This window comes from Necator americanus, chromosome X, assembly GCF_031761385.1.
Source record: "Necator americanus strain Aroian chromosome X, whole genome shotgun sequence".
Lineage (NCBI taxonomy): Eukaryota > Metazoa > Nematoda > Chromadorea > Rhabditida > Ancylostomatidae > Necator > Necator americanus.
Window position 1 is genome coordinate 30,014,796 of NC_087376.1, and position 15,342 is coordinate 30,030,137.

General features: G+C 34.4%; 1 protein-coding gene across 1 annotated transcript; it reads right to left on the reverse strand.

Annotated features, from left to right (window-relative positions):
* Window positions 1-637: 637 nt before the first annotated feature.
* Window positions 638-2,141, reverse strand: RB195_025912 (uncharacterized protein; the record flags this gene model as incomplete). The annotated part of the gene is made up of 4 exons (XM_013435735.2): window positions 638-703; window positions 1,087-1,173; window positions 1,900-2,001; window positions 2,061-2,141. The coding sequence occupies 4 exons, from the start codon at window positions 2,139-2,141 to the stop codon at window positions 638-640; spliced, it is 336 nt and encodes a 111-aa protein (XP_013291189.1).
* Between the last annotated feature and the right edge of the window lie 13,201 nt (window positions 2,142-15,342).

Consider the following 15,342-nt stretch of genomic DNA (forward strand, 5'->3'; position numbering starts at 1 on the left):
GCACAAAATAAAAGGAGAAAATCAGAACAAAAAGCATCCTATGTTCGACTCATCGTTCAAACCGTGACGAATTCATTCGAAACAATGACCGAAATAACAATGAAACAAATCGTGTAGGAGATGGAACAAAATGGGAAAAAATACTTAAAAATAGAAGCAGTAGCTCTGCAAGATAATTAAAATATGAAATAATGAATGAAGCGCCACCGACTACTGTTATGAGACAGGAGCCGAAACAACTTCGGCTCTGATGACGTCATGACTCGTCCTGGGGGGAAAAGAACAGATTCTGGCTCTAGGTGATTTGAGCGTTTAAAGGGGGGTTTTCAGCTATTATCGATCGGATCGAAGGCAGATAGACACAATGAATAATAACAACCTCAATGTCAGCCAGATTTCTACATGATATTCCGTTCGTGACTAATGAAACCTGTCTGAGTGCTAACTAGAATAAAAAAAATCCAGATGAAAGGAGGAAATGTTGTTTTTTTTTACAGATCTGTGTTTCATACATATGGCATACGTTTCGAAGCGAAATGTGTTCAGGTGACGAGGCGGTAGAGAAACGATGCCAATCGAGTATGTTCGGATAAAATCATAATTATTGACCGCCACGGTCAAAATCTTCCTCACATCCTCATACGGGTACTTCGGCTTTGATCGGAAACATAAAGTCTGCTTCACCGTCTGCATTCGCATTCGCCTGAAACTGTAACGATAAATAGTATTCAGATGTTCTAAATGATTTTCTTCTTCTTCCTTTTTTTTCTCCCCTAATATGGTGAGAACATCCAGGGAATGATGCACTCGAGAGCAAACATCACTATCCCAGAGATGTGTACACTGCAGCACGGGAATCCAATGAATTTATTAATGCACCTTGACGTTTCCATAATAGAAGAAAAACGTAAAGAAAGTGATTTGTTGTTTTGCTGGGATTTTCCTTTTTGAACTTTTTAAGAGTTATTTTTTTATCAACGTTTATAAATCCCATTAAATCCTTCATCCAACCTCATTTCCGTGCACAGCACCACATAAATTCCCATCAAAATCAAAACCGAAAATTGATTGTAAATTAAACTATACCTGCACAACGGGAATACATGCTAGGGCGATCGTTTCTATGTGCTCTCGGAACGTGTTGCACGTTTCGTCAAACATCAACACTCGGACCTAAATCATGGAATGAGCTGTGCGCTACAGTAGAAGCAGTTACAGTATTTCCGATCCCTTTCTGAATTTAAACAGTTCGACACGCCGAAACTCTTCAGAACTGCTGTGGCATTTGCGCATCCTTTTTCTTGAACCTCCCCGGTTCAAAAACGTATCGGAACACTCTAATTTGTCTTATTCACTACAGATTAGGCTGGGTCGTGTCATTTAGATTACTTTTATTCGAAAGGGATTTCAGCTGTCAACGAAAATACGAATTACATCTTTATGAGTTGTTATTTTACTTATTTTTCTTTTCGAAACAATTATCAAACTTGTACATACATAACGAAAGAAGACTGTTTGTAGAAAATATTCTGTATGAAACGAATAATAGTCAAAAATTGGGAAATAAACATACTTAACCTGCGTCAAGTGGTGGTCAATCGACAATTCAAAGTAATTTTAAGGGTTTTTCCCTCCTTTGAGCTACGAATAAAGGTCCTAAATTGAGTTTTAAAGTCCTTATTGGAAGCTGTTATTCACTTCTCATCTACTTACTTCTGTAAATTTCCAGCTGAGCTACTCTTTATCGTTTTCCATGAACTTTTACTCGATAGAAACATTTACGTTTTCCACTAATTACTCTTTCAAATGCACTTTAAGTCGAAAAGAAAGAGTAAGCATATATTTTATTCTCATAGTACACTTTTCATGAGGAGAAATAATTAATTACATGATACCTACCTGATACCGTAAATGTTCGCACTCGAATATCCTCTTCCCGACAAGCTTTGAATTTGGTCGATCACAACTACATTTCACTTCTGTCAAAGCTGCGGGTAGTCGCTGAAAAAGTGAATAATTAAAAATAACTTTAAGAACTTTGAAAAGGTTCGTACACTCACTCTTGGATTATAGTTGAGGATGTATTCGAATTTGCACAGCGCTCGTTCTCGTAGGGGTGTTTCTGCACTGACTACTTCCATCTTTTTACTGTTGCAGGAAGTGGAACTCGTTGTGATTTGTTCTCCATGTCGAAGCCCATTCAACTGTAATCATTTTTCTTCTGAACGATAACTTGATTGCTCACATTGCTCCTTAATCAAACAGGAAGTTCGTAAGGTCATGTTAATTACCAATAAGTTAAGTAAAACCGAAAGTTAGGAGTTCAGTTGTCAACCACTGGAACAAATCATACAATTCTCTTAATATGATTGTTTCCCGGTCATTATTTCGCTCTCAGCACTTGTGGAGGAAGAGAAAAAGCGGAAGAACTTGAAAAGCCAAGGAATGAGTAAAAATTGCGGTGCTACGCATGAAACTTGGGATGCCACCATATAGGCGTGGGAGGCTTTTTTTCGATGAGTCCAAGAGAGGTAGGGACGTGCGCTCCAAATAAATCCGGGGAATTATTACGGAGAATTACATTAGGGTCGAGTTAGTCGAAGCAATGAAACACAATCTTCCATTTTCTCAGGTGCTCAACGATATTAACGAGTTAAAAGCGAGCAAACTGCTGATGCTATGAATGAAAATGAGGACAGGTGATTGAGTAAGAAAGCCCTCGTTATAGTGAGGTGGTACGCTTGATTTAATCCCGGTATATAAACTTTTTGAAGCGTTTTTGAACAAATAACGATGTCATAGGCTACGTCATTGTCATATGACCTCATTCCACATTTAAAACACCTCCACCTTCTAGAATTTCCTCCATTCGCTTGCGGATCGGAAAAGTTAGAGATGAGTTCGGGCAATTATGAAAAGAAAAAGAGAGGATAAAATGCGAACGTTGCTATGTTTTTGACTACGAGTCAAGCTGAAAATGTTCCTATGATTCCATGCAGCGACCACTAGTTAAGGTCAGTTTTAATTAAGCGTTTATAATTGCTTTTGGCATGCTAACGTGATCTCCGATCGTATGATATTTAGTAATTTTGTGTGAAAAAAAAACGGTGATAAGGATAAATTTCCCAACACACTTCTAGTTTTCTCAATAGACGATGAGATGCTTGAAGAGATGACTAACTTGCTAAGAAGATTACGAATCTGCTTTATCCATACGAACGAGAATTATACGGGTCACGTATAAGTGGATTTTGTGGGAGTGGATTAAATGTTCTATAGTCATTTATGAGAAATTTGTTTTCGCTGAAACCATTTTCTAAAATTTATTATCTTTAATTTGAACACATCCGCTCAAGCGATATTTTGTTGTACATTAGCGAAAATAGTTATTTTCTGCAAAATCTCGATCTTATTTTCAGGAAATAAGTGCATTTGTCCGATAGTGATGTTAGCGCTAATAATTCACGCTACTGCTGCACGTGCACGTGCAGCTGTTACCGGAAACGATGATTTTATCACGAATCATCTAGTAAGTGGTTAAGATACGTAGCATTTATTGCCATAGAAATTATGATGTTACCTGCAACTTCAACAATGCTTGCTGGTATGAAGGTGCGATTGGCGAATAATGCGACGAATTTTTTCGATGTAAAAATGCGGAGAAGATTTTGTGATGGTTTTCTTCGGAATATCGATGGTAACACTCGTCTGACGTCGACAAATCATCCCCATTATCTCGTCGCACCCGAAATGGTCTGCAATTGTTCGCGTTTGGGCGAGTAATTTTTTCTATAGCAATTTATGGAAAATCAATTTAGTCTCTTGAGTTTTTAATGTGGTAAGTGTGTTTACTTTACCTTCGACCTGATGATGTACTAAGAAATGCAAATATTCGTTTAAAGGTTTGAAAATTATATACAGTAAATCATTAACGCTAGATAAACCCGTCGTGATGTAACATCTTTATTCTTCTCTTTTTTCAAAATCCATGAAATATTGCTGGAGCAACTTACACTGATGCATGGACGAGATGTGCAAAAAATACAAGAGTAGAATAAATAAATTGTAACGACGAAATTTTGGCAGAATCTGAAATGAAAACTTTCATAATTGGCGAACATAGTTGATCGGATAAATGTGGAAGTAAAAAACAAAAATGAAAGCAAACATCAAACAATGATAAACAGTTGACGACATGATTCGAGGGAAGGAGAAAATTTCCAGACAAATCCATGCAAACTAATTTCAACAACACTACACGGTTTTCTGTTTTGAGATTTATGCTCATGTGTATTCCGGAATCTCAGAATCAACCGTTATGCAGGATTTCCACAATGACGAATCCCTGGATCGCCACAAAATGCCAATGATCGAACATCATTCACTCTCCGAACCGTATCCGCTTGATCGACGATTTTTGTAATTTTTCCAAAACTCATGTTTAATCATCAAAAATATTTGTTTTCATATCAATAGTGAATAACTGCTACTAAATGGATAACTGTTGTTGTAAATAACTGCTATCTCTATTACATCAGCCGGATATTTACTTAAGTAAAAAAAAATCATAGAGTACGCCTTATAAGTCACTCCATTAACAGTCTTATGCGATAAGTTCAATGTTTCACAAGAAAATTTTTACTTGCTATGATTTTGTTCCTTGATTCTTACAAATATTATCATAATTAGACATAGTTTAGATGTCCTTAGTCGTACCAGAACTACGTAACCAGAAACCACAGTCGAAAGTTTCTGTGTCAGTTGTGGACTGTTCCACGACAGCGAAGAGACTCTACAAGATGAGCGTGGGCGGGGTTCAGTTTTCTATTCACATCCACTACTCCTTAATCACATTTGGAATGATAATGATATGAGAAAATATGCAAATGATGGTCTCAGCAGAAGTGTGGATGAGAACTCTAAAAGAAATTTCTTATACTGCTATGCTTAGAACGCAGTAGGATGGATAGATGAGGCAGAAGGATAGAGGTAGTGCACTTCTGCTCTTAGAAGGACTAGTCGTACTATTACTGTAGCAAGAGGTCGATGAATAAAGTACTGTGAACGAGGTGTTCCATACGCTCAATGATTTCCTCAATCTTTCATGGATATTCATGTTACATGGAATCACTTCATACTGAAATGATCCTCCAGCCGGGATGTGTTATGAAGAAGGTGATTAGATAGGGTCGGATCAACTAAGTCGTCAACTCATGGCCGGAGGTATGAGCGCTAATGAGGGCTGAGTTGAGGGTGTGAGATGTGAGGGCGCATAGAGCGGCATACAGTTGTGGGCTGCGAGGCGGCCACGCCTACTCGGAGTGATTCTAATGTAACTGCAAGATGCTCATGTTCAGTTATCCACAAAAGATCCATGTGCAGTATCGCGTATTTCTCGGAAATACCAAGATTAAACAAAGAAAAGATGCACATTATAAACTGCTGAAGATAGGAGTTTACAGGATAGTTCTGGAAATTGCTATGAGTTGTATCGAAGATCTCCAGCAGAGTTACAGTAGTTGGCGAGAGCTTTTCAAAATATGCATGATTTTTAGATGGACGTAACGCTTTGTTCTGTTTAATAGAAAAGTTACGTAGGTTTATTTCAAGCAAATAAGGAACAATAACGTAATTCTACACCTATTTACACACTTCACTCAATGGAACTATTTCGAGAGATAGTAATTCTAGTAGAAAGCGCACAAATACGCTAAAAACTTAATGATTTCACTGGAGACTTATCTTGTCTCGTGGATAAACGAAATCCAGATGATTTTCATATCTGAGATGATTCTTATCAAGTTTATGATTCAGTTTACCGGAAGTTTAATGGAATTACATCAAATTAAATGTGGTGATCCTTGCGATATCATATCGCTCCCCATATTCCCGTTACAAATATGATATGATCATAATAATTCCACTACTCTATTCTTTTGGATTCGTAACTAAAGTTGAATGAATTTACTGGAAAATCTCAAATGCGATAAAAATCCGTGAAAGTTCAACCAGTTAGTGATTACTCCTCCGACATCATAGTTCGTCTTGTGGATTTTACAATGTTCTGGATACAATGTTCTCCTCTTTCTATAGCATAGATACTTGCTATCAGTAACAAAAGATTGTCCAAAATCAATCCATAATTGTCAATGTGCGGTCAGGCACAGGGATCAGCGGATGATGATCTATCGTTCTGATCCATAAACGTGACCGACCACACAATACAATTCAGCTGAACAATAACACTGTGAACTTGCATTTGAGGATTGTGCTTCACATTTTTTTAGAGGTGTCAACGAGAAGCTTGTTAACATATCTTTACTGGAAAATCACGATATTCCCTGCAATTTGATTAGTGCTCACAATCTTTTCCTACAGAAAGAAATACAATTGAATGTTCATAGAATGTTAGATTGAAGCAATTAAGCTGTAGAGTATAACGTCAGAAACAAAAACTGTAGAAAATATGTTCTGGAAAAATAGATACTGTGGATTACATTTTTAGTCTCTTAACGTCATTTATTTTCAACGAAAGCACTTTGCAGAAGCACTTAAATTTAGCACAGATTTTCAGGAAAATGTTAGAAAAATGAAACAATAATATTTTTATCATTTCTTATTAGTCAAATGTGATGGAATCAATCATATGGAGGAAGAAATCTGTAAGTTTGGAATTATTTGAGTAGCTCATTCTCTGAAACACTTTCAAGAATAACGACTGTAATAACAGATCAAACTTTACGAATATTGGATCTTATGCTATTTTTTCTATCAGTTTTTCCAGATTACGATTTTTCTGAGGTCGTATCGCAGAAAATTACTACGTAGTTCTTTTTCAGTTGGCAAATGTAATTTTGTACAAATATTGATTAATATATATAAACGGTCCATATTCACATTCTTTGTTTTAGATATCACAAATTTTCGATGAGGAGAAAATTATTCGTACAAATTGAGCATAAGGAGGAGCGACACAGAAAAAAACTGTGGATTTGTTGTAATTACAAATGTCGTATTTGCAGTAGTGAAGCGTTTGTGCAGTGTAAGCATTTGGCTACAATGTTTATGAGCACAGCATCCATAATTGCGGTTTCTGGGTGCTTATTTGTATGAGTGAGTAACATCTGCAGATATCTATGCTGTATCCATGTGTGTTCATATTCATATGACGATCGTCAAAAATTTCGAAATCTTAGCTTTTATAAAAAATTATTTAAAAAATACAAAAACAAAGAAGAAGTTCTGATCAAAAAATCTTAACGGAACTACCAAGTTTACTAAAATACTCGCTCTAAAATTTAACTAATTATTGTAGCCCTGCCAAGAACACACACACACACACACAAGATCGTCGGATATCATATCCGGAAATGATCATCTTCCCGTTGTTATGCTGCATTCGTGGTTATTGGATGTCGTATGGATGGTGGGTCCAGCTTCGTTATTCCAGGATTGTTGTCATAATCGACGATTTTAATCAGATAACACAATTTACCAGTCCTCCAATGGATATCACGAGAAATCTTGGCATTGCTACGGTAATCGATTCGTGTTGTTTTTCTGATAATTAGTTAGTTACTGTGTTAGTTATGATATTAGCACTATTCTATAAAACACAAATAGTAAATAAAACAATGGCTACAGCAAAGGATTTTTGTATAGGAACTTTATTCAATGCTTAGATATTCAGAAGCGGAGGTGAAGGAAAAATATTTCGCACAAATATATTTTAACGCAAAGAATTTAAAATTAGCAAAGCTTAACAATTTCCAGAAAGCCGTCTGCGAAAAACGTCATATCAAAAAAAGGTGTTGAAAGATGTACTAGGACTGATTATGCTTTAAATTGCTATAAATCAAGGTTTTTATTTTCTGGATGATAAAGCCAGGCGAAATGATTAGCTAAAGAAAAAACTCAAATTAGGGACAAATTTAAAAGACATCAAACGATGTAGTAGTGGTTATCCTCTAGCAAACTGAAATTTCAGGAAAACAAGAAGTGCAAATTTTGTATTTCTTCTGATATCCAAATAACGTTATACATCTTAAAATAAGATAAATTAATAAGATTTGCATCTGAATTCGAGAGTTTTGTTGATTCGGGACTTATATCCTCTTCGAACAAAACATCCCCATGGCAATATACCATAAGTGCTCAGAAAAAAGGAAAGAGAGAGGAAGATGAACGAACAATACATGAAAGCATTGGCTGAGAAATAAAATATCATATAGGTTGACTATAAACTTACAGAAAACTCGTTGAGGTTATTGAGTTCAGCAAAAATGTGTGTAAACTTTCATTTTCAAATGAAGACTGGCATATACGGTATAAAAATATGACTTGAGTGATTCCTTGTTTTCCACACACCGTTGTACATGAAGCTAAGATATTGGAATAGAATTTATTTAGGATAGTAGAGAAAAATTCCAGGAATATAGTTACGTGAACGAAGTAATATGTGAACGTAGTTAATATGACATTTAACTAGAAAATGTTGAGACTAATCGGACCATCAAGTTAGGCTTCATATGGATAGAGAAGCACGGCTTGTGATACGGATTTTGACGTTTTCCTGTGAAATTGCGTAATTAATCCGCGAACAGATATCTTACTTTGAAATCAAAAAATGTTTCATACAAAACGGGGAAAACTGAGTGATTTCCTCTTAAAAACGTATTTTTTTGAAAGAAGAGATCCTTAAGCGAAGTCGCTTCGGTAGGATGATCATTTAATTGTTCTATACACTTCACTTCCACTACGTCAATATTTAGATTCTTCCTATTCTCCAGAAACTACAAAATATTTCCAATTATCCACTGTAGCAGGAGATTGTATCTTGGTGATTGATAAATTGTAAAAGTTTACGGTATATTAAGTAAAATTTCAGAAAATTTCATTTGCTCAGTAATGTTATTCTCAATATAATTAAATGTCATCTTTTTGTTTTGCTTTGATAAATACTCGAGTGAACAACTATTTACGAGAAAATAAGATATTTTTAAGATTATCAATAATCAGCTTCCTCATACTTATCACGGCTTAACTATGATTATGCACTTACTTCAAAATTAAAGCGTATTCTATAGGTATATTGCCGTCTTTGATACCTGAACGGCCATGCGATTAAAGTAATCCGTTAGTGAGTATGGATACTAGAGAGCTTATTGTGCTGGACAATTATGTGAAACTAAAAACTGTTCTGGAATGAGTAACAATTTGACCCTATTTTCCATAAACATATATCTATATATGAAAGGGGTACTCGTCTGCATCTTGAATGAATGCATGGATAACTCAAAAACATTATCCGGAACAAATAGAGGATCTGGACAGAATCTCTTAACGTCCAATCCCTTCTAAATTCAATGAACAGAAAACACCTGAATCAACAATTGAATTTTTGCAAGTGACGCGACAAAATCTCAAGTCACAGTGACGGGTAATCTAGTTTTGTTGAGGTAAATAACTTCATTTGCGATATGGATTTTTTTCGATGTCTAGAAAAAATATTATGAATCTGGAATTATAAAACGTGAGATAATCCTAAAGGTAGTTTCATTTTAAAAAAACCCACCTATGTACTTTAAAATTTATTATTATAAAGGGTCCGAATTTCTATCAGATATCAACAAACTCAATCATGACTCTATAGACAAGCTAATATATATGCAGTAAATACATGTATATTTTAGAAAAAAAAACTTTAAACTATTCATAATCACCTTTTGTAAAAGTTCAGCTTAGCGACAACCACAAGATGACGACAAAAGTAGAGAATGCCTCGGTTAATCCGATGTCCCAAATAGTCTTGTTGGTGTTTTTTTTGTTTCTAGGACCAAAACAACTTACCCGTCTTTTTTCTCTTTTTTTTTTCTTTTGTATTTCTTAACTACTCAAATGCTCTTTCCTCAAATACGTTTTCTAAAGCTGAGCAGTAAGAGTAAGCAGAAAGCTGAACTGATTTAATTTGATAAATAATAGATAAAACTACAACAATTATGTACAATTATAGGTGTAACTAAAATTGTTATAATTATAAACAGTTAAAAATAAGGGAGATTTTCTCACAAGAATTACTTAAAGCTTGCACTTTGATCAATAGAAGTACACAAATTTTTGTTTTGTTTTCCATTTGGATAAATTGATAGAGGCAATATTGTTTAGTTTTACACGTCTTTCGTACTTAATACGAAGCTAGTATTTTCGATTCGCATTCTGTATTTTAGATAGAAGGTCGTGTGTACTTAATTAGTAGTTTTTCTAATAGTTTTGCTCTTTACGGTGATCAGCAAAAGTGTAAGTATTTCCTTCGAAAAAAAAAACCGTCATAGAGGTACTTGTTGAGGAAAAATTACGCGCTACGAAATGCTAAAAACACAAATCTCAGTCCTTATCACTTCACAGAGATCTTGGGGGCAATTAAGATATGCACGGAAATCGCATATTACTATTACATATCACCTGTTCGTCATTATTTTACATTTACTTTGAGATTATGACGACAACAGTCGAGGTTGAAATGTTCCTCTATCTTTATCTATTAATGAATTTATACGGAACTGCAATCTCAACGCTTTTGAGGTTTCAACGAATTCGATAACGGCGACTATGATCTATGATATTAAATCGCCTTGGATGCTTGCTTTAAACGTTTGGATTCGGGGTCTTCCCTGAGAATGAAAACTCATTCTCGTTACACATTCAAATGCGATAATCAGTGTTCTATGTTTACGATATGTAGCCGGAATAGAATTCGAATATCCAGACACGAATATGTCTGTCCACGATTGCAGTTTTCCATAACTGTCAATGAAAAGGATTTAACGATCATATGAATAAAATTAGGAAATATTTTTTAATGTTTTCCAAATATAGAAAAATCAATGATAGCAGCATAACCGACATCGTTTCAGGATGAGATACGGAGTATCTCAACGCTGATAATCATTATGATAAATGGAAGATCACCTTTGACCTCGAACCAAGAGCTGCATCCTATCAGATCCTCCATTTCTGGATGGTGTTCCTCGTAAAGCATGGCACCTTACTGAATATATCAACATTTTTTGTGTACTTTACAACTTTCTTGTTTTGCGCATTTACGCAATATTATTGCTGGATATTTTTATTTTGCTAGCTATGATACCGTATTTACATTGAAGAATATTTTGAAGCAACACAAATCCCATGAAAATAGAATTATACTTCAGAGACCTGACAGCTGAAGAATTGTTTGTTGTAGACATGATTTAACTCTTTAGAACAATGTATAATCCATCCAGAATCCTGCTGCAAAATCTTTGCCTCACTGTAACTAATTTTAGCAGATTGTTTAGCGCTTGAAACGAAGCCTTGCGCCTAAAAACAAGACGTATTTGATCATATAGCAAAGAGATCCTTTGACGTTATATCCATAAGAACCAGGGATAGTTAAGAAGTAGATACTTTCATTGTAGGACATTTCAGCTATCTTAGCTGAAGGACTTTTCGAGAGGGTAGGGGAACTTTAACTGTATTTCTCGAATTTTAAGTAGAAGATGGCGGAGAGAGGGAGAATTAACCGTTTGTATCAAATTTCCCATTACTCCTATTGAATATATTATATATTATATTATATTATATTGTAGAAGCAGAGACTTATGATACTGTTTCTGTATACGATTCAAAACGAGAAGACAACGATTTTTTTTCGGGAACATCCCAAGTGTTTGTATAGGTTTTTGGATTTTTATCACCTTTGAAGTACCATTAATCACCAAAAAGGTGTTTGCACTAAACAGAAAAGTGAAAAAATCCCAAGGGAAGCTTTTTTGTATTTTACGAACCTATTAAAACAGTAAACTTGTTTTTATCGGGCTATTAAACATTACAAAACTACGTAGTATAAGTTAGTTTTTTTTTGTTGTAACAAAATCTCTTAAGCGTAAATCAAAATCAAATCAAAATCTCTTTTGTTAAAAAGCCGCATTGTATAACAATAGTATTTATGTGCGAAAGAAAAAAAAAACAGAATAGGTATCATTTTGAAGCAAAATTAAATCACTACTATTTAAGTAGTGAAAATTCGTTTATACAGGAAATACGCAACTAGGAGATGAAAAACAGAAAATGAGTAGGCGAATGAAGAAGTCGAAAGGAAGAACGAAAAAAGCCAATCAAGTGGGCGGTCAGTTTCTAGAAGCAGGTGTTTCTTAAGAATAATTCTAAAATTAGATCGATACGACAAGGTTACAAATCATTCGGCGTTGACGTTCTACTAAGAAATGTTATACGTAGGTAGATCAAATAACGTGAAAATCGTGAAGAGTTGCTATTTGTTCACATGTTTTCGTGAATAAATACCACGTTGATTACGTTGTTTGAAAACACAAACACACACACACACAGACAAGCAATGACAAGAGCATACAATTAAAAAAAATTCGCATTCACAAACGCTTTTCTTTTCTGCTAACTCCTAACAGACAGATAAACACAACAGAAAATGCATATAAAATAAACGTGAACACCCAAAAAAGGAGGACGAAAAGATACCAGAAAAAAAGGAATTATTATTAACTATAAACAAAAATAGCTGACCGTGATGAGAAAAATATGCAAATATTACTTATTAGGTGTAACAATCCTTCTTAGATAAGGTGCTCAAAAATTGAATTAGAATCTCTTCATTATTGTGAATTTCTGGAATAAATTCTGTTTATGAATTGTAGTGAAACAAATTGAATACGCGTTCAGGAACAGATCCTTGTTTCCGCTTATGTCAGTGATGCTTCCAATTGTTTTGAGGCGTTGTTGCCAAGAAAAAAAAACAGCTAATTTGACTTGTTTTTGGAAGAAACAAGATTGAGGAGTTCCTTGCGCTTTTGAGGGTACTCTATATCCCCGAATTTTTTCCCATCCTATGTTATCGGTATAATTCTGTAGCATTACACCAAGGTGTTAATGGTATTTTTGTTCTAACTTTTGTCCAGTCTACTTGAAAAAAAGAAAAATGTTATATCAGTGCCTCAAAAATGTATTCATCCGCCATATTTTCTGATGTTTTCGGGATCGACTCTTTAAAACAGGACAACTATGTATATTGCGGAATATTTATAGAAATAGCGAGAAAAATGTAGTTGATGATATCCACCTCTTTATATCACTACTAAAGATACTGAAAACTGAAAATTATTCACATTTTAACCACAACGTAGCAATTTTCTTTTTATATCCATTTCTTCTGTTCGAAATGCAGTAACTACCTGATATTTGCACGTTTCTAGCAGATGTTTTGTGCTTCGTTTCAGTTTCAAACAACGGAATTTTACCCACTGATTGTGTAAAAATATTGTTTTTCTTTAGAAAAAGAATGACGGGATAAGTCTGAGCTCAGAAATATGTACGAAGAAGTTGGCAAACTAATAACTTGATTTATTTTATTTTTCTTCTCTGACAACGATAAGAGATGTGTTTTTTAAGGTTTATTTGAGGTTAGTTGTTACAGGAAAAACTTTGCGAAATGCCATATATTTATTTCTGAAAAACTTCGTGGCACATTATTGACCAAGTACAACATCTTTAGCATCTTTTAGGCAACAACATGCTTGTGTACTTCGATCAGTCATCTTTGCTTTTTTTTAGATTTTTGACCACTGATCAAAATCCTTCAGTCTGATTTCCTAATAGTTTAAGGGACCTTCCTATCCAATCCACAAATCGCTTTAAATATCCAAAGAAATTGTCACTAACAAATAACCAGTGCAAATAATATTCGACAAATAAAGTTGGATTAATGAAACCGGCTTTTCTGCATCAACTTCATTTCTTCCAGTAAAAATCAGGAAAACAAAATTGTATAGAAGAAGGTTTTAGATTATCGGAAATATATTTATAAAAAAGCAATAAAAAATTACAGCACTCTTTTGAAAAATCTTTTTTCTTTTTTTTTTCTTTTTCTCCTTGTTGAAGTGAAGTAAAATTTGAAAGAGATGAAACATCTAAATAAAAAAAGCTTTGTAAAAAAGTAGATATTAAAAAAAAAAGTTCAAAGTTTTAAAAAAACGTGAAGGTTTAGAAAAGTATGAAGGAAAATTGCTGCAATGCATTTTATTTGGCTTTGTATGGTGGAACAAATATCCGTACACAAAGGACAACTCATTGAAATAACGAATGAAGTTTGAGTTTCGCAGGAATCTTCTAAATTGTTCTCAAAAATACTAATGATTGCATCCTTTCCAAATATTTCTTACACTTCTTTGTCAACTTAAACTCTAAAAAAAGAGAAAACAAATCCTGTAAGTTGAAAGTGCTGAAAAAAGAGTGTGAAATATTTTTCTAGCATGGTCTACGAGGTATTTCACTTTTATTAGTTGCGTACAATTTATTGTTTCAGATAGGAAAGTCAGGGCTTTTTCAACTGGATACAGTCCTGGTTCTGAGAGAAGACAAAATGTTAGTATAAAAATATTTTTATTCTCCTCAAAAACCGACTAACTACTCAAAATGAACGGAACGGAGGCAAAACAGAGAACAGCCAAAATAGAATCATCAGAGGGAAGTCGGGAGACAAGGAGGGAGCGAAAGCTGCTTAAGATGGAACTAGTGAGTAACGAAGCAAATGTCAAGCTCGAAAAATCCCCCTTAATAATTGTTTTTCAGATGAGAACGGCAATGATGAGAGTAAAAACTGCATTCCCTAAACGAAACAGTTTGGACTTCCTGGTCAAATCAGTATCGATCTTATCCTATAATTAAAGAGAAAATTCTCCATTATTTCAGCAGATCCCTTTCCAATTTCTCATAATTCGTATTTTCTGTACCTTGGATAGTTAGAGGTAAAATTTTCGTTAAAGACATTTTCAAGGTTCATAAGAGTAATATATTGCGCATATATATCGTATTCGTTAAAAGTCTCTTACTGAATTCGCATGGGTGAGCTTAAATAATCCACGTTATTAAAAATCAAGTGACAAGGAAACGGTACTCATCCGAAAAAAAAAACTTCAGTAGTTTTCTCGATAAATATTTTCACCTCATAACTCGGTAGTAGGGAGTAAGAAGACTCTCCAACAGTAATTGTAAGAGAAATACATAGACAATACGATACAAAATACATAGTTATCTAACATCTTGTACAAGAAATCGTTTTAGTCCCGCTTTTTAAAGGAAAGCAAACTATTTTATTTATATGAACCAGCCCAAAATATACATACACCTTCATTTTTTCTACTAAGTCATTTTTTCCTCTTCATTCAATGTAAAGAGCTTTCCGTTAAATTCGAGCACAGTGCGGAAATAGAGGAGAAATTTAAATGCTGTTAAAGTAGATGTCATATGTTGAGACATGTCTGCTGTCTGGTA